This window comes from Petaurus breviceps, unplaced genomic scaffold (assembly GCF_028583685.1).
Source record: "Petaurus breviceps papuanus isolate PSGF00001 unplaced genomic scaffold, PetGlider_PUasm1.0 90591, whole genome shotgun sequence".
Lineage (NCBI taxonomy): Eukaryota > Metazoa > Chordata > Mammalia > Diprotodontia > Petauridae > Petaurus > Petaurus breviceps.
This window is the reverse complement of record NW_027187280.1, coordinates 858,598-878,868: the sequence shown is the minus strand read 5'-3', so window position 1 is coordinate 878,868 and position 20,271 is coordinate 858,598. Positions and strand designations below refer to the sequence as shown.

The following is a 20,271-nucleotide window of genomic DNA, read 5'->3' as shown; positions in this document are numbered from 1 at the left end:
GTCAGAAAGACTCATCTTCATGAGTTCAAATCCAGCTTAAGACTTAAGACACTTATCAGCCATGTGACCCTGGGCAAGTCACTTTACTCTGTTTGCCTACTTTCCTCATCTGTTAAATGGGCCAGAGAAGGAGATAGCAAACCACTCCAGTGTCTGACAAGGAAACATCAAATGGGGTCGTGAAGAATCAGACACGACTGAACAATAGTAAAAATCTATCATCATGATCATGATCATGTGAGAGAACAGGCACGAAAGTGTTGTGACAATTATTAAGTAACGTATAAGTGGGAAGAGTGATGGTTTGGCCATTGGAATGAGTGTAATCCAAGAAGTAATGATCAGGGTGGGAGCTTTGACAGGTGGCATGCCAAGTCTTCATTCCTAGCCAGGAGGGTGAAGGTAGATAGGGAGAGTGACACCACCTACACACATAATATCACCCTCATCCCTTTCAGTTAATCAGCTAGTGAGCCTTTTTAGTGCCTACAGTGTGCCAGGCATGGTGCTAGGTATTTAATACATGCTTCCCAACACTTTCTCATCCCCTTATCCCTTTAGCTTTAACCTACTGAAACATGAAGCAGAGAAATCAGGTTGTCGTGGGGGAGGGGTCACTAGGCAGTGCCATCTAGGAACCTCTGGCCGGTGCAGAGACTCAGGCTGTCTTACTGCTCTTGTCAACACTTCCTTATCTTCACTAAGCAGAGGACAAAAGCAGTGATGCAGATAATCAAAATACCATAGACAGTTCCCCTCCCTCCTCCCTCCCCACAAAGTGCCTAGGATTTAGTAGCTGGTGTTCTATAGCACTTTAAGGTTTACAGAGCTTTTTACATATCTCTCTAAAGAACTCTGAGAGGCAGGTGCTGCAGGTGCTGTTACCATCATGCTCATGTAATGCAACATGCTACCGGCTGTTTTGGTGGTAATGGCCTGCTAAAGCAGGATGCCAGAGAGGGGCCATAAGATCGTCTTGCATAGCCTCAACGTTTTGCCAATGTAGGAAAGGGACTTTCCCTAAGATGACCCAGCAAATTAGTGGCAGTCCTCGGATGCTTGTCTCCCAGTTTAGGCCATTTTCTGTTGCACCAGATGATGTCTCTGATGGTAAGATGCTTTGGATTCCTGAGGCACAGAGAGATATCTGGCTGGCAGGAGAGAGGGTTGGGAAATTAGGCGAGTGACAGTGACCTGGGGAGTATGTGTGTTCTCCAAAGGTTTCTGGGGGGAGTTAAATTAAGGTGACAGAATGATTGTTAACAATGCAGACGTTTCAAGGTTTTGGGAAAGCCAGGCTGAATTTGACTAGACTTTTGTTTCCCCCTCTAAGAAATGGGAGTGTAAACGTGTCTTCTCTTCCCCCAGCATAGCTGAGATCAGGAGGAGGAGGAGGGCGGTGTGTGGAGCACATGGCATTCCCGAGGAGCAGGTCCTCTCTGAGCTCCAAGCATTATTACTCCATTAGTGGCTCGTAGGGTTGACAAATGAAGGATAATTAATATCCGTGAGGGAAACAGATGTTGAGGTAATTCACTCCCCGCTGTGCATCTGAAAAAGCATTTCCTTGGATTCCTCTAAGGTCGGGGACTTCGGGTGAGAGACTAGGCCCAAGAGCTTGGCAAGACTGCTCCAGTCCCTCATTTAGAGGGAACAGAGGGTCAGGAAGCCGATCTAGCTCATCTGATTGTCTGGGCCTCCAGCCGATTCCAGGTCCTGGTGCCTCAGAGGAAGCCCATCACCCTGTGCCTCCCAGCTAAGAGAAACATGGGATCCTCAGATGGAAGGGTCACCCAGGGGTCTTCTCATCCACCCCAGTTTCCTGGTGGGATGGCACTTCACTTCTAAGGACAAATGATTATTTCTCATCAGCAAAACAAGGATAATAACACACTTCTCATCTCACAGGGTTCTGTAAGGACAGTGGCTTACAAGTGAAGCACCATAGAAATAAGTGATAGCATTATTATTCTTTTACTAGCACCTCAATCTGATGCCTCATTATAATGTGGAGCCATAGCCATGGATTTCTAAGGCTGTGCTAGTAGATTGCCCACTATCTCAAGTCCTACCATGTTGGAAAGGCTTAGAACACAGACCCAGAAATGGTCTGCGTATGTCAGCCAAGAACAAGCCTTCTCAAATGCAGAGAATCTCAGAACACAGAAGGTGGCCAGCCACTGGGTCATGCTTTTGACCACGGTACCTCACGAAACCATCTATGAAGTCATAGAGGGGCTGCAGTCTGTATTGGTGGATTATGCATCCACCCCAAGGAAACGGTGGGTCCTGAAAGCATAATCATCATCTCCATCATCATTGCTATCTTGTTCTCATCTTTTTTGATGGGATTCAGCTAGAAATGGTTTGAGGACAAATAGCTATCTTGCTATTATTCATTTATATTTAATGTCCCATGGACTGTTGTGTGGGTGGATAAAAATGACTGGTTTTGGGGAATTGAATAGAAGTATTAGGATTTAATATCTTCTTCATAGGCTCTAGTGCTGGAAGGGATGGTAAAGATGATCAGTCTGTCTCATTTTAGATCTGAGGAAATTGACAGGGAAGTCTTAGAAAGATTAAGTGATGACCAAGGTCCTATAAGTAGGAATTAGCAGAGGCAGAATTCAAATCCACATCTTCTGACCCCAAATCCAGTGTGATCTTTCATCTACATCATACTGCTTTTCAGATACAAATTCATTTACTGTAGGATTTCTTAAATTTTTTGGTGTGTCTTAAGCCAGTATGACAGCCTGCTGAAGTCTTTAATGTTTTTAATTGCTAAAAATAAAATATGTAAGATTACAAGGGAAGCTAATTATATTGAAATGCAATTATCAAAACATAAAAATACCCCCAACAAATTCAGAATTCTTAGGTTAAGAATGTCTGCTGTAAACCTGAAGCCAGCCAACTATCTCTTGTCTTTGCTATTCCAGTTCTTGGACTTCTCCTTGGTACAATCTCCCATCTCTTTTACTGGGAAAGAGCTCCAAGGCCCAAAGGCAACTCAAAGCAAAGGTATCTTTCCTTTCTTCAAGGGACAAGGCCTTGGCAACTGTTCTAGGATGCTAACTTTTCCTGAACCAATCCTTTTTAAAGCCAAGGGGATCCTAAAGTTGTGTCTCAGTTTAGATATGCTTGGATGCCAGCCAGTTCTTGACCACACCTATCCACTCACTTCATCAACCCCTCACACTCTAGCCACTTTAACTCTTTGGCTGTCATAATAATAGGACCTGCTCTAGTCTGCAATCTCCTTGTGACTGGGAGTTTCTTACCTCTAGCTAATGCAGATCTGTCCTATTGCATTGTAAATTCAGTTCTTTTATTCATGTAAACAGAGTCTAACTGGTGTACTTATTGTGGGTTGTACCAATACACATGAAACTCAACTGTTCATAGAGACCATGACCCAAAAACAATGGTTTGCTCAAATTTGAGGAAGAAGGAGAATGATGATGGCTGCCAGGCCACTGTAAGACCACAAGAAGCTGACCCACTGCCCTGCATTGGTCCCATGGCCAAGCAGCTCAAGGTTAAGATGTGGGATTTTTGAGGGCAAGGCCATGGGATATGATCTCATTGTAGACTGGTTAGCTAGCTCTCCTCTGTTCTGCTGGCCAGAGCCAAACCCCAATTCAATACTATCTCCACCTTTCAGAATCCTTATCCTCTTTTAGGATTCAGCTCAGGTTCTACTTCTTCCATGAAGCCATCCTTGACTTCCCCTCTTTGTTTGTACTAGTTTATTTAGTATGTTTTTATTTAGGTACAGTTTGATTACTCCAAGTAGGATGTATTCTTCTTGAGAGCAAGGAGTGTTAGATTATTTTCTTTTATCCCTAGGCCTAGAAAAACATCTAGTACACGTAAGACACTTGCTACAGGTTTGTTAAATTTAATTGAGTTGTATGTAAATACGATTGTGTGTCTTTGGTTACAAGGAAACTACAGAATTCTGGAAGAGACCAACAAATCTGTAGGTCATTCTTCTGCTGGAATGAAAAAAAATGGCTGCACATGGTATTGCATTACTATGAACTCTGCTGCTGGGGAGGCTGAGGCTGGTGGATCACATGAGCTTGGGAGATGTGAATTGTCATCAGTTTGGGTGTCTGCAACAAATCTGACATCAATATGCTTAGCCCTGAGAATAGTGCTGCCTTAGGAGGTATAAAGGGCCCAGGTTGGAAATGGAGCAGGTCAAAGCTTTAGTTCTGATCGGTAGTGGGACTGGGCTCATGAGTGGCCACTGTACTTCCAGCATAAGGAGGATAGAAAGACCAATCTCAGAAAGAAAGAAAGAGAAAGAAAGAAGAAAAGGGGAAAAAAAGAAATAACCCGTGGTGCATGTCCTAACATGTAAATTAGAAATCACTATTTTGTTATTATTACTGATGATACTTGAGTTTTATCATCAATAATATAGAATGTTAGGGATAAAAAAGACCTTGGAGACCACCAAATCCAATCTCCTGACTTTACAGAAGAGAAAACAGACCCAGAGAGAAGTGAATTGTCCAAGGTCACAGAGTTAGTGGCAGAACCAGGACAAGGATGCAGGTCTTCTAATCCAATACCATTTCCATATTTCACTGAACTATCACACCACAGAGACAATACATATTTGCTGGAGTGCGTCTCTAGGAAGCTTAAATTAAAGTACACCTTACCTGGAAACATTCAATGTTAAAATGTTACCTGGGAGTTTCCTCCCCAACTCTCTCCCACAAGCATAGGCAACAACAGGGGCTGGAGGATCAGATTCTCTGCCAAGGAACAAGCCCTAGAGCAGGGCAATCTCGTTGGGAAGAGATTCAGACATGCCTTTAGTGTGGCAGCGATGATGATGATAGACTGGCATCTACATAGCCTTTTAAGGTTTTCAAAGTATATTTCAAATAAATATTATCACATTTGAGCTTCACAGAAGCCCTGCGAAGTGGGTACATTAAATATCGAGTGACTTACCCATGGCCAGTAAAAAGAGACAAGATTTGATCCTAGGTTCTTCCTTACTTGGGGAGCAGCTAGGTGATGTGGTAGATAAGAGTGCAGGGTCTGGAATCAGTAAGACTCATCTTCAATAAATTCAAATCTGGCCTCAGACACCTACCAGCTGTGTGACTCTGGACAAGTCACTTAACCCTGTTTGCCTCAGTTTCCTCATCTGTAGAATGAGCTGGAGAAGGAAACAGCAAAGCAGTCTAGAGTTTTTGACAACAAAACCCCAGAAGGGGTCAACAGAGTCCGGTATGACTGAAAAGCAACTGAGCCACAAAATCTTCCTTGCTTCAAGCCAGCACTGTTGCTACTATCCAGTGTTACATTTCATAGACTCTCTGGAAAGGTACAGACTCTGGACCAGAAGGGCAGACCCAGGGTACTGATGGCTGTCTTCCTTGCATTTCTCATTTGGAAAGGCTTTGCAGAATGGTAGAAAGGGCACTGGAGTGAAGAGTCTGGGAGGTAGGAAACCTGCTTCTAGCGCTTTAATAGCTGTATCATTATGGACAGATCTTTCAGCCTCTTGGAACCTCAGTTTCTTCATCTATAAGATGGAGAAAAAAAATGAAGCAGTGTGGTATAGTGGAAGGAGCCCTGGATTTGGAATTGGACTTGGGTTTGAACCTTGCCTTTGCTATATTCCTGTGTAACTTTGGTCAAATAATTTCCCATTTCTGAGGCTTGATTTCCTCATTTATTGTTCAGTTGTTTTTAGTCATGTCTGACTCTTTGTGACTGCATTTGGCATTTTCTTGGTAAAGATACTGGAGAGGTTTGCTATTTCTTTCTCTAGCTTATTTTACAGATGAGGAAACTGAGGCAAACAGGGTGAAGTAACTTGCCCAGGGTCACATAGCTAGTAAGTGTCTGAGGCCAGATTGGAATTCAGGTCTTCCTGACTTCAGACCTGGCATTCTATCCATTGTGCCACCTAGCTGCCTATTTATAAAACGAGGACATTATATTAGATAATCTCTAAAGTCTAAAACATCTCTAAAGATCTCTAAAGTTCCAGTTCTAAATCCTATGATCTTATAGAGTCATTGTGAAGAAAGTGCTTTGTTTGTGAAGCTTAAAATACTCTAGAAAAAGGAGTCCTTTTTCTCCTCATCTCCCATATGGTAATATTCATGAGGGCCTTGAACAAGATCCCTCCTAAACCATAGGAAAGCCCAGCTAGCCAGGTCCACTACAGGGTGAACAGTAGCAGCCACTCCCTGCTGGGTCCTCATCTTTCCCTTCCCCTCTGGCACAGAGCCAGGGACCCAGGGTGGGCTATAAATCCAGTTTATTGACCCAACCTGAAAGCTGCACCCACTCTGGCCGTGAGTAAGTCTTAAATTTCATCGGGTGATAAATACCAGGAGAGAATCAATTTGGTATGAAAGCTAATTAGCTGGCGAGCTGTGGCATCGATCTTAGCCTGATGCTTCTTGGAGGGGACTAGGTCATTCAGCTTTGGAGAAAGGGGGAAGCCATGGATGAATGGGTCAGTCATCTGGCCTTTTTTTCGGAGCCAGGCGGGGAGAAAAGAAGAGCCTCAGGACAAATTCCTCATTCCTTATCTGGATTTTCTTCTCATAGAGGGGAGGGATTAAAGGAGAGGTCTAGGTAATTGGGGGAGGGTTTTTGAGGTTCAAAAAACAAAGTTGGATGGCCTCAGCATAATTTCATTTGTAGGAATAAGGAAATGGGATAAACTGCATTGTTTCAATAGGAGAAATAGACTTGCTTCCTCTTCTGTAGAGAGGTAGATTAGATTGATTCTAAAGTCCCATCTAGTTCTAAATCCTACAAAATAAGGAAGTGAGGAGTCTAGGGTTATTTTTGGAAGATATAAAGATATGGAATAGTACTCAGAAGTCCTTCTCCTAGTCAAGCTTTGGGGATGATGGAAAACCTGGAGATGTGTCAGCTCCTTCTGTCTACTCCAGGGGCCCTTCCCAGCATTTCTCTGAAGAAGAGATCAGGTGGAGTGCTCCACAGAGAAACTGTCCTGCCCCTGGAAGGCCTGGAGAGTAGCTGGGTGACCCCAGGTTGAGCTCTTCTCTACTAATTGGATACAGTATGCCAACATTGGAAATTTAGCATGTTAGCATTGACGGGTGATAAAGATACAGTGGGATCAAAAATAAGATACTAATTGATATTTGGATATAGGATCTTAGGTCTCCTTTCAGTATTCTTGTTTCTCAGAAAGATTCCTTCCCCTCCTGCTCCTGCACCTCCTCCTCTTCCTTCTTCATTCAGTTGAACTCAGCAAACATTTTTATGCATGTACTATATGCAAGGCCCTGGAAATAAAAAGATAAAAATTTAAAATATCCCCTGTCTTCACATTGCTTACATTACATGGGAAGATAAAACATGTGAATGTATAAATAAGTAAAAGATAATTTGAAGTGGGAGAGAGAGCTAACAACCAGGAGTTTCAAGGAAGGCTTTTCTAGGAGATGAGACGTGAATTGAGCTCTGAAGGAAATGAGTGATTCTGAGGTGAAAATGAGGATGGAATGCATCATGAATTTATAATAACAATGATTTAGCCAGTTAATTAGATGCACTTATTAGGCACCTTACTTCAGGGAACCATGATTTCATAGTTGTGGCCTCTCTCTCCACTGATGCATATCATAGCCTTTCTATGGTTTATGAGTCAGCGTGATGCAAGTGGAAAAAGCAGTCACTCTGGACTTAAAAGGACCTGGCTTCAAATCTCAGTTCTGCCACATACTATCTTCGTGACTTTGGGCAAGTCATTTAACTTCTCTGAGCCTCAGTTTCCTCATCTGTAAAATGAGGGGTCTGGACTAGATAACCTCTAAACTCTTACCATTCTAAATACGTACTACAAGGCAATAAATTGTGTCAGTCACATTAATTCATTATCCAGTGGCCAGCCTTCTAGTGATAAGCTCAGTTGCCCTTCAGGTAACAGACTCACAGATGGGTCAAACATCAGGTCCACCTTGAAGCTTTCCTAGCTTGGTAGGATCTGCTAGAGGTTGCAGTTCATTAGTGTAGGCTTTATAACCCTATGGTCATCATTTTCAGGCCACAATGAGACATCATATGACATAAAATATTCCCCATTTGTCTAGCTTTACAAGGTATAATATTGTGAGGTTGTTAGTATAAGGATCATTCTCTTCATTCTATATGTTGGGAAAATGTGACTTAAAAGTAGTGAAGTGTCTTGTCCATGATCACATGGCTACTGTCAAAACTGGGACTAAAACAGATTTGCCAAGTCCAAGTCCAATGCTTTTTTCAATACATCATGCTGCCTTTGTGCACTTACGTGCGCGCGTGCTCACACACACACACACACACACACACTTATATAGTGCTTGCAGGTTTACAAATTGCTCACCTTTCAACAAGTATTCAATACTAATAATCCCTAGTGCTTGTATATCAGTTTAGAATTTTTGAGTCTGAAAGAGGAAGCTAAATATGTTTTTTAAAGTGAGATCAATGGGAGCTGACACTCAGACTGGAAGTGTGCATTTCCTGGACCTGCCTTTGGGTCTTTTCATAGTAACAGTTTAAATGGACACTCAGGACTACATGGGACTGGCCAGAGTATGGCATGAGTGTATAGTAGCAGCAGGCTGACCTGATATGAACAGGACAGTTCATAATGGTAACATCTCAATTCACAAGGAACCAAAAATAAGAGAATTTTTCAGGGGAAAAAGTGTTCAGTTATCATAGCAGTTGCATGATAGTCCAAGAATATAGGAAACAAAGGGAGGAGACAGGTCCGGAGTCCAGAAGAATAGGTCAGGAACATGGAAATGATGGGATCCAAGGAGCAAACAGGAAAACATGGTGTGAGGTCAGGCAGGTTCAAGAAACCATGTGTTTAAATAGGCTTGATGTTGTACTAGGAGTTCATATACAATTTGATTCAACATGGGGAGTGTACCAGGGTCCTTTTCTCATATGGTGCAAACGCTGCCCTCGTGTATTAGCTTCAAATGCGGATGGCTTCCAGAACTGCGGACAGCTCCCAGGATGCAGGATAGATCTCAGCACTGTGGACAGTTCCCAGAGGCTAGTGTTTCCTGCATGGAAAACACCTCTGTCTGAGCTTACTGACAGTGGAAAGATTTGACCCAGTCTTGTCCCCAGAGGCTCCTAGGTGAAAGTCTGCAGCCTGAGGGTATCTCCCAGTCATCAGATGCTTGTTACCATCAATCAGTCAACAACTATTTGGGCAGCACCTTCTTCATAGTATGATAAAATAGAGAGAACACTGGTCTGGGACTTAGAAAACTATTCTCCATTCTGTCACCCATTCACTATGTGACATTAAACAGTTCTCTTCCCCCTCTCTGAGGCTCTGTTTTCACTGTAAAATGAGGGGACTAGGTGATCCTGAAGGTCCCTTACAAGGGTGTCATTTTGTGTTATAAGTTCCAAGGGCCTTTGTAACTCTTATATGCTGTGTTCCATGTTATAAAGATCCTACCAGATCCAACATCCCAGCTCTATGTTCAAAAGACCATCCCAACTGTCACGTTCTGTACTTAGGACCCCTTTAGCTCAGACAGTATTCTGTATTCCTGGGGCCGTCCCAGCTTTGCCATTTTATGTTTGATGTTCTTTTTCCTGTTTTGCATCTCTCATTTCAAGGAATAGTATCATTTAAGTAATGCAGACAATGAGAGCTCTGAGGAGAGAAAGAAATAAATCCCATTGGATTTTAAATTCATTTTACCCCAGGCCTTGATCTTGGGGTTTGTGTATGGATTTTGTAGAAACATACATTGAAAATGGAGGATAAGAAAGAAACTCCTTCTCTTATGGACTTGGATCTCATTGGACTGATACCTGATGCATTGGTTCTGACCCATATGTAGCATTTCTTCAGCCTGTCACTCTGTGTCTCCCATCCCCCTTCTCTCCTTTGTCTTTAGGTGGTCAAGGTGGTTGGCAGCAACATCTCTCACAAGCTCCGCCTGTCCCGGGTGAAGCCCACAGATGAGGGGACCTACGAGTGCCGAGTGATTGATTTCAGTGATGGCAAGGCCCGGCACCACAAGGTCAAAGCCTACCTTCGGGTGGACCCTGGCGAGAACTCCGTCCTTCATCACCATGGTCACGGCCCCTCCCTCCACTTGCAGGATACCCCACTGTTGGGGGGACAGCCTGCAGCTCCTGCCCCACCCCCACCACCCCCTAAGCCAGGCAAGGAGCTGAAAAAGCGGTCAGTAGACGCTGCCTGTGCTCTGTAGACTGACACTCCTTCATTCCCCTTACCCACCCACCCCACCCTGGTGGCTCAGAGAGAGTGGGAGGGTCATTCCTTCCTCAGTCCCTCTGCCTTTCTTTCTTCCCTTCCCTCCTTCCTCCACTGTACAGAGTGCATGAGGAGCAGGGTCTGGGCCAGAGGAGTGCCCTGGATCCAGATGCCACTGAATTGATGTTGGCCCAACTGGGCCCTTGTGTGTCCCCCAGCAGTGGCCCTTGTTGCTCTCCCCATGCTCAGCATGTGAGCCCTTGTACCCTTCCTTCAGCCAGTTTTCTCCTCTGTAAAATGAGACAGTTGGACTAAATGATCTCCAAGGTCCCTTTCTGCTCTAAACCCTATTCTCCTATGGCCATCACTTTTTCAGGTTCTTCTAGGAGTGGAGAGGGGTGGGTGGATGGTGTGGGACTGGGGCTTTGGAAGCTGGCAGGAAAAAGGCATTATTGGGATTCTGAAGCCATGGCCATCAGAAATTGGGGGTAGGGCAGGGGTGCTGTTCCTATGCCACAGGGTCTAATCTCTCCACACCTAGGGGTCCATGCAATGCCCCATCTCATTGCCAGCTTTTGTGAAGCCCTGTGTTTTGCTTTTCTTGTTGGGCCCAGACCCAAAGATCTAGCTCATTCTTGCTTTGATCCCCCTGGACACGCTTTACTCCCCTTACCATCCAGTTTCATTGCTGTGCCAGGATCTGGCCATGCTAAACAAGCAGCTAGTCCCACTACCCACACTTGTATATTGTAAATAGCAAATAGCCCAGATGAATGTTCTTTCTTTTGATGTGTATGTGTGTAGGGAGGTCAGGGGAGAGGGGGCAGCAGGAGAGGAGAGGCTGTCCTGAGAAGCCTCCCTCTTCAGTGGGGCTAGAATATGTTTCAAGGGATCCAAAACTGGGAATCCCTGGCCCCTGTAGAATTGCAGACCCCTCTGAAAGCCTGGCCCCAGCAAGGAAGATCCCTGCTGTCTGGATGGGCCCAGGACCAAGGTAGGTGGGGAGGGGCTGTGAACAGTCTTTATATCTTTATAGTTTGTATTTCTGTGGTTCCTTTCATCCCAAGCCTTCCAAATAAGCTATTGTTCCTTTCCCTGTTCTTGAAAGAACCTAGAATCAAACCCAGGAGCCCCCTTATTTTTCAGGGCTCATTTCTGGACCCTCCTCCCTTTGCCACCTTCCTCTCCCCTCCATGCAAAGTTTTGCACCAGCAGGGGCCCCACCTTCCCAACCTCACTTCACTTCAACCTGAGGTTTCTCCCAGAAGGCCCCCCTCCCTCTTCCTGTCCACCTCACAAACTCCAGGGCCCATTCTGATCCAATGCAGCTGAGTCCACCTCTCTGAGGGGATCCTCTGGGGCCCAGTGACAACTCTGCTCAAGGCCTCATCCCTTTCTCATACCCACACTTGCATCGTCTTGTCCTTTTTACCCCTCTGCCCCACGAGGATTTGTAAATATTTCTAATGGGCCAAACCCTCCACCCCCACTTCTCCCATAGAAACACACACACACACACACAAACACGAACACAGAAGGTTCTGCCCTGGCCACTGCCTGACTGAAGAGGGAGCATAGTGAGAAGGGAGAGGGCAAAGGTTCCTTGGGTAGAAACCCCTCATAAGTCTTTTTGCATCAATACAGAAGGGTGTGACCACAGGTTATAACATTGGGGGCTCAGCACCTCATATCCACATGATCCAATCTGTGATTATCAGCCTTGCTGAAGTGAATAAAGCTGTTTAAATGAACTTCTGGCTAAGTGTCTTTCTGTGACAGGAGTCAATCATTCATTTAGTCACTCAATCAGCAAGCATTTTAAGTCACCCACTAAGTGCCAGGTACTGGGAACATAAGGCCAACAGTGAACAGAAAGGGAGCACCCCTCATTTTCTACCTTGCCACTGAGAGCTAACCTTGACTTCATTCACTCATTCAACAAGTTCTCTTTACGGCCCTCGAGGCTTCGGGGTTGACAAGAGAGGGAGCAGTCTCTGCTTTGGGAACTCCAAGAGCAGTCGAACTGAGAAAGAATGATTTTTTAAAGGGACAATATAGTAATTACACTACCAACACTTATTTAACACCTACTGCACACAGAAAATTGTGCTTAGTTCTACAGGAAATAGAAAGTTTAGATAAGACAGAGTCCCTGCCCTCATGGACATTCACAGATAACTACTTTTCTATTATCTAAAATGAATTGTACTGACTGGAAGCACTGTTAGATAAATCATTCTTTTGTGATGTGTAGGACAAGCTACACTTTGGATGGGAGAAGGGAAGTGGAGCATTAGTGTTGGGAACAAGTCGGACATGAGATTGGAAAAGTAAGTTGGGACCAGGTCACAGAGGTCCCTGGACTTCTATTCTATAGGCAGTAAGGAGTCACTGAACATGGGGTCCTAGGACCTGGCTTTGATAATTGTGTGATCTTAAAAGATTCACTTCTCTCTATGAGTCACAGTTTTCTCATCTGTTCAATAAAAGGATTGAACTAGATGATGTCTAGGGGTCCATTCAAGCTTAGAACCTATATTCTTTGGTCTTAAGCAAGGGAGGGATGTGATAAGAGCTGTAGATCAGGAGCTATCTTCTGGACCTGTGCAGGGTAGATTGAAGAAGAGATGGGAAATCAGTTGGGAAAGTGTCATAATAGTCTGGGTTGGGGCAGCTAGGTGGCACAGTAAATGGAGCACTGGCCCTGGAGTCAGGAGGACCTGAGTTCAAATCTGGCCTCAGACACTTAACACTTACTAGCTGTGTGACCTTGGGCAAGTCAATTAACCCCAATTGCCTTGCCTTCCCCCATAAAAAAAGACATAATAGTCTGGGTATCAGGTGTTGATTGATGGCTTCATGGGGTACTTGGGCTGAGAGATAGCTAAGAGGAGGGAGGCAGCTTATGAGAGACTTTCAGTGGAGGCAGAAGGACCACTCTTCAGGATGCTTCACAGAAGAGTCCCTATGGTAAGGGTTGGACTAGATCACCTCTGAAGGTCCCTCTCATGGACCTAACAACAAGGCTTCTGAAAAGCAAGGTCTAGAAGGAGGAAGGAGCAGGGCACTCAGATGAACCCTAACCCTACTCACTTTTCCTTAGATTTGGAGTCAAAGCATTTGGGTTTGAATTCTGACTCTGCTGCTTTTCCCCTTTGTGACCTTGGGCAAATCATCTCTCCCTTCTTGAATTTAGTTTTCTCATCTGGAAAAAAAAGGAAAAGGAAGGGGCTGAAGTAGATAATTTCTAAGGGTCCTATAAACCTTATTACTTCCTCTTCTCATGAGCCTACATATCCAACTGCTGGGAAATGGAAGATGGAGGCTACTAGCTTGGGCCAGGACTGCAAGGGATTTTGAGTCTGCTAGCCTTCTTGGCCTTGGAGTGGTATCTCCTTCTGTCTCCTAGCTCAACTGAAACAGAGGTTGGGTTTTCCAAAAAAGGACTTTAGCTAAAGCTATGGGAAAGAAGGGAAAATATGACAAACCCAGGGCCCCAAATTTCCAATTACTGAGCCCAGGGACCCAACACTATAATGTCCTCAATTTAGCCATGGCAGAGCAGGGGGTGGTTCCTGGGTTAACCAGCCTTGCTTCTGGATGACCCTACCACAACTGCTTCTTGTGCTAAAAGAAGGCCCCGTGATTGGCCAAACCTAGCTCTTCCATTACCTACTTTAAAGATGATACCCTTTCTGGTTTCTTCACTGGCTCTTATCTAACTGGTAGGGCTGAGATGAACTGAATGTGTTTAGATTAAAGAATAGGAAATTCAGAGGGTGTATAGATAGGATCATTGGATTTTAGAGCCATAAGGAACCTTAAAGATCACTTCATCCAATCATTTCATTTGATAAGGGAAAAAAATGAGACCCTGAAATAAGAAGTGACTTATCCTTAGTCACTCAGGTATCAGGCTGTAGAGGTGGTATTCACACTAAGGTCTCTTACCCGAAATCCATTAAGCTAGAGATGTCAAACACCCAAACTGTGGGTTCTCAACACTCCTGAGAACCAGATTGAAATGTAATTGGGAAATACTTAACAAAATAAATAAAAATACAATAAAACATAGATAACATTACATTTTAAAACTATGTCAATATGTAGCCCCAAAGGGACCCTTATGTTCAGATTAGTGGTCCTATTTCTATTTGAGTTTGACACCACTGATCTGCACCACAGCACCATTCCCCAGCCCAGGGCCTTGCCTTCTGCCCATTCTATGTCTCTTAGGAGCCCTGGGACTGTGGGGGAGACAGTATGTTGAGCCAGGGCCTGTGGTCCAGACATGACAGTGGTGGCAATTCATGTGCCTCTAATACAGCAGAACATAAGTTTCTCGAGGTCAGATAATGATTATTTGGGGCTTTGTCATCCCCAGTGCCTGGCAGAGTTCTTGGCCACATAGTGAGTACTTAATAAGTGTTTAGTAAATGGATGTGAAGGTTTATAAAACACTTTCCTCACAACTGCCTGGGGAGGCAGGGCATACAAGGATTATTATTCCCGTTTTACAGTGGAAGAAACTGAGGCACAGAGAGAAATGGCTTGCCCCAAATCACCCAGCTAATAAGTGTCTCTCAGGTCTCTTCACAACAAGTGCACAACATTTTCTGTTCCACCCTATGTCCAGACTCTGCCAGATCCTTGTAAGAGTCATTAGCTTGTCATCTGACTTTACTGATGAAAAGTCTGAGGTCTGGAAGAGGGAAGGGTTTGCCCAAGGGCCCACTACTAACAGGTGACCTATCCCTTCTCTTCTCTTCCTTCCCCTGTTCCTCTCCCTTCCTAGAAATGGCCAATCCAAACCTTGCCTATTTCTCCCTCTCTGCCTTTGTTTTAGAAGCAGTTAGTGAACAGGGCTCTGGACTTAAATCAGAAAGAACTGAGATCAAATTTGACCCCAAGACAAGGCACCAGCTGTGCAGCTCTGGGCAAGTCCCTTAACCTCAGTTTCCTCATATGTAAAATGGAGATAATAATTAGGCTTGTTATGAGGAGCAAATGAAATAATATTTGCAAAGCGCTTAACACAGTGCCTGGCACGTAAAGGTTCTGACTAAATACTTGCTTCCTTTCTTCCTTTGATCACAAGGTTGTGTCTTCCTCCTCCTCCTCAGTCTTCCCTATCCATCCTTCAAGGCCTAAGTTATTCATCTACAGACTAGTTGTTTTAAATGCTTTAGGGGATGCCCTTGTTTATGTCCCCAGTGGCTGCCCAAGAGCCTCCCCAGCCTTCTTTTATTGCAAAGAGAAACAATAAAACAAAACTAATGATGCAGGGACAGCACCTGCCAGGACGGTCAGTGTTGGCACCCTTCCTCCACATGGTCTCCCATCTCTATGTGGAGAAGAAGGAAGAGTGTCTTCTTATTCACAGAATGCTCTCAGTAAATGTGATCAGATTTCCCTGTCTTTTAGTGTGTTTTTATTTATATCACTATAGTCATCGTGATCATGGATCTCTTGACTCTGCTTTGACAGGCTGGGCCATTTTGGAAACTAGATTCGACCATAAGGATCTGAGGATTCTGCTTCCAATTCTACTCTGCTGTGGCTTCAGTCATATGGCCTTGGGAAAATCATCTCCCCTTCCTGGGCTTGCTTTGTCACCTCTAAAATGCAATCAGTAATCCTTGATCTGCCTCCCTCACAGGGAAAGTTCTGAGGACAAGGGACACTGGCACAGGGAAAAGTTTATATAGGCTCCTTGATTTAGAGCTAGAAGGGAACTTAGGGAACACTGAGTCTAATTCTCCAAACCCCTCCCAATTTTACAAATGAGAAAACTGAGGGACAGAAAATGTAGTGACTTAGGGTCACACGGCTAGTAAGGCTTTGAGGCAGGATTTGACACCAAGTCTATCCACTCTGCTACGAGTCCTGTGTGTAAGAACTGTTCCCTCTGCCCCACAGAGGTTTCATTTTTTTCACCTAATCTTGACTGTCCCTCTAGTGTCTTGGCCAACTTGCCCTGGTGGGGCATCTTCTCCTCAGCCCATGGTTCCCCTCAAGGCCTCAGTACAGTATAACCTTGTATAAAGGGCAAAGCCTCTAGGATCTTCCAGATCATTGACAGGGAGAGGGACAGGCTTCCAGCTACCTGCAGGCCCCACTGTATTTATTTGTTAGTGAAAAATAAGGAGCATCATGGGGTCCTTGGAAAGGCTTATGGGAGAGTCTCAGGTGAGGTTGGGGGGAGGGGCAGGAAGAAGCCTGCACTCTCTCCTCTCTTCCTGCCTCCTCTATCCTAAGTGAACTGTAGGTTATGGGGGGCTGAGCAGAGTAGAGGGGGTGAAAGCTGTCCCATAATGTTCTTGGCTATTTCTCCCTGCTCTGTTCCCACTTTCCCATCCTGTCTCCTACCCAACCCACTCTGTTCCCCCCTACTATTTCCCTCCCTGATGTTTTTCCCCCTTCTCTAATATGGTTCCCCAGGCAAGCTTTGTTTGGACAGTTCCAATGCATTCTGGGAGTCATCCTTGACCCATTGACTCATCCAGCTCGGTAACTCTCCAGTATCTAAAATAGTTGCTAAGCCTTTTGGATGCTACTTCCATAATACACTTCCAATTTGACTCTTCTTTCCACTCACAAGGCCACCATCCTAGTTTAGGCTCTCACGACCTTTCACCTGAAAGATTATAGCAGTCTCCTAATTAGACTCTCCTCCTCCAGTCCCTCACTTGTCTAATCCTCCATACAGCCATCAAACTGATAATTCCTATAGCACTGGTCTGACCATGGCACTCCCCAGCTCAAGGAGCTTCTGAGGCACCCTATTACCACTAGGATAAAATATAAACTAATTAGTTTGGCACTTGAAGCCCTTTGTAGTCTGGTCCCAGCCTACCTTTCCAAGCTTCCTTTACACCTCTCTCCTGTACACGCTCAGCATTCTGGCTAAACTTCCCTACTTACTGTTTCATGCACATATCACTCCGCCTCATCCTCCAGGCCTTTTATATCATCCGTCACAACTGAATAACATGCCCTTCTCACCTATACCTCTGAGCATCTCTAGCTTCCTGCAAGGTTCAGCTAAGAGAGATAGGGAGTTTGGGTTTCATTTTGAAATGCTCTGTGGCCTTTGAATCTTTAGAAACCTTGGATCTTGTTTGGAGCAATCTTACCCCAATCTGGTATGTGAGAGTTTAAAGGGTGGAAGGTTGAAATCAGGGTGTTTTCACTGTAACCTCCACATGGAACTTCCAATTTAATCAACAGAGGCACTGGGAATGATTCTGAAAGTCTGGCACCTTTCTGGTTATGGTGGTTATTGTGTTGATTTTCCACTAACCTCATGACAAATAATTTTGTTAAGCAGCCTTAGTTTTTAATCTTCTATCAACCTCAGGCCTCTTTTGCATTATCGAAGTGATGCAGGGGTGAAGATTTGGTTAATTAGTAATCCATCCTTGCATGAGTTTTTCTTGAAAACATACTGGATCGGATGGACAAAAGGCTTCCTGAGCCCAAAGCTAAGATGTGTAGGAAGAAGGAAGCGGAGTGGGTGACTAGGGTTTCTGTTCTGATTAAGTATTGATTCTTGGAGAGGTCAAATATAGAAACTAATCTGCCTCCAGTTTGAAGGGGCTGTGGTCTCTGACCTTAGTACAAATCCTGTCCTGATGAAACTGACACATCCTATCCTAGAGAAGCTGACACTTCGTGTCAAAGAATCCTTGAGGGTGCCTAGGGCAAATCCTTCACTTTATGGAGGTTTAGAAAGAAAAAGTGACTAACCCAAAGTGACGCAGGTAATAAGTAATAGGGACACGATTTAAACCCAGGCACTCTGACTTCACATCCAACACTCTTGAATGTCTCAGCCCTAAAACTTCAGTGGCCAAGAACACTGGAATTTTTTGCTTTGATTATGGAATGTTAGCCCTAAAGGAAATTGTATTGAGACATTGAGGTGGTGCAGTGGCTAGGGCACTGGTCCTGGAAATGGGATGAACTAGTTCAAATACGATCTCACACCTTTGTGTGACCTTGGGCATCACTTAATCTCTGTCTGTACAAGTTTCCTCAGATGTAAAATGGGGGTTAATGATGACACCTATCTCCCAGGCTTGTTGTGAGGATTAAAAGAGATGATATTTGTAAAGTACTTGGCACATAGTAAGCACTATAAAATGCTATTATTGTTGCTATAGAAAGATCACTGGATTTCATGTGATGTGATGTGTGTGTGTGTGTGTGTGTGTGAAAATAGAATAAGCATTGGACCATTCAAGAGCTGAATTCAAATTCTTGCTCAGCAGTTTCTCTAAGGGTCCTTCTAACACACTCTGTGTGTGTGTGTGAGATTTAAATGAAATTCTCCATTTATTTTGTCCTTTTATAAAACTCAACTTACAATCATTGTGTTCATATTTGTGTGTATGGAAAAGTGTCTCACCTCTCTGTTTAAAAGGTTATTTCAAACCAGGATCTCCTTGAGCACTGAATTTGAAGACAGAAGACCTTAGTTTTAATCCTAGCTTTGCCATTTATTATCTGTGTGATGCTGGAAAAAATTACTTAGCTTCTCTGACCCTCAGTATCCTCTTCTGTAAAATGAGAGGCTTGACCAAGATGACTTCTGAGGTCCCCTCCCATCCAAAATCAAAGATCTTATGATTCTAAATGTCCTCCAATAATCACAGAAAAACATGATAAATGTATATGAAAATACAAGTTAGAAATATGAATGAAAAAGTATGATAAATATAAATAAAAGCTCTTTGAAAACAATGAGGTACTAGAAAGGTGCACGGTATGATTATTTTCCTTGGTTATGGATTTCAAGAGTTGGGCTGAGAGTAAAATTTTAAGATTATTGAATGTCAAAACTCTCAACACTTTCGAATACTCCAAATGTCATAACCGAATAGGACCTGATAACATAGTCTTCCTGATTCCAAGTCTATTATGACACTCTATATCCCTCAGCTATTATGTACATTCCCTTAAGATCATGGACCATCGTTCCAGGAAGGGTTCTTAGAAGCCATCATAGCTCTTCTCATTATACAGATTAGGAAACTGAGGTCCTAATCAGTAGCACAACTAATAATGAGTTGACTATCTGCTTGGCTCCACTCACTGTCCCAGTGACTTCCTGGACCACCTCCCCATCTCTCACTTCCCTATATGTAAAATTTTTCTCCTTTTAGAACATAAACTCCTTAAAGACTGTGCCTGCAATGCCAGTGCGTAGCAGCACACATTAAGTGCTTTAAAAAATGACTTTTCATTCATTTATTCACTTAACCCCTCCCCCTAAATGGAGGTGAATAAAACCAACAAATAGTCATGAAGGGTTTACTGTGTGCAAGGTCTTGAACTAAATACCCTAAGCTCTTTGGACTAAAAGTATTAATGGTACATGGATAATGTATGTGTAATATATTACATTAAATGAAATAAATGTATCATGTAATAAATAAGAAAAAAGTATGAATTAGAGCTGTTCCAAAATGGAAAGAGCAGGAATGGGTAGTGAGTTGTTCATCATTGGATATCTACAAGCGGAGGCCATGAGCAGTCTTCAAAGATTTTGCTGAGGGAATTCCTGTTGAAGTTGGGGAGTAGATGAAGTGTGAGGTCCTTTCTAGCTCTGAGATTATGTGATTCAATTCAATTTGGAAAATTCATGTATTCCCTGAGGAAGACTCTGAAATTCATTTTGCTGTGGAGAAAAGCAATACAGCCCAGCACTAATTTGGGGGTCAGTAGAGGCTGAGTGGGTTGCTTTCCTGTGCCAGCTGGGGCTCATTGTGTCCTTCCCCATCAATGCTCTCTGCCCGTATGAGCCACCCCCACACTCAAGCCCAGCTTCCACCAAAGGAACCAGCAAAGTCAGACTATTCTATCAAGGGCATGAGCTCGTTCAGGCTTGGCTGGCAGTTTGATGGATTGTTGTGCAGCTGCCGAGATATTGCCTCCCCAGACTGGGGAGTTAATGATGTGATCAGTGGAGGGGCACATGACAATGGCGGGGCAGGAGGGACTCC

The 20,271-nt window shown here is 44.0% G+C and overlaps 1 protein-coding gene across 1 annotated transcript in view; it reads left to right on the top strand.

The window, feature by feature from the left end:
* VSTM2L (V-set and transmembrane domain containing 2 like) overlaps positions 1–12,015 on the top strand; it is an 84,186-nt gene extending 72,171 nt beyond the window's left edge. Inside the window, exon 4 of the mRNA XM_069063521.1 lies at positions 9,942–12,015. Within this exon, the coding sequence (XP_068919622.1) occupies positions 9,942–10,259 (318 nt within the window). The 3' untranslated portion in view covers positions 10,260–12,015. The remainder of the gene's footprint in view (positions 1–9,941) is intronic.
* The last annotated feature ends 8,256 nt before the right edge of the window (positions 12,016–20,271 follow it).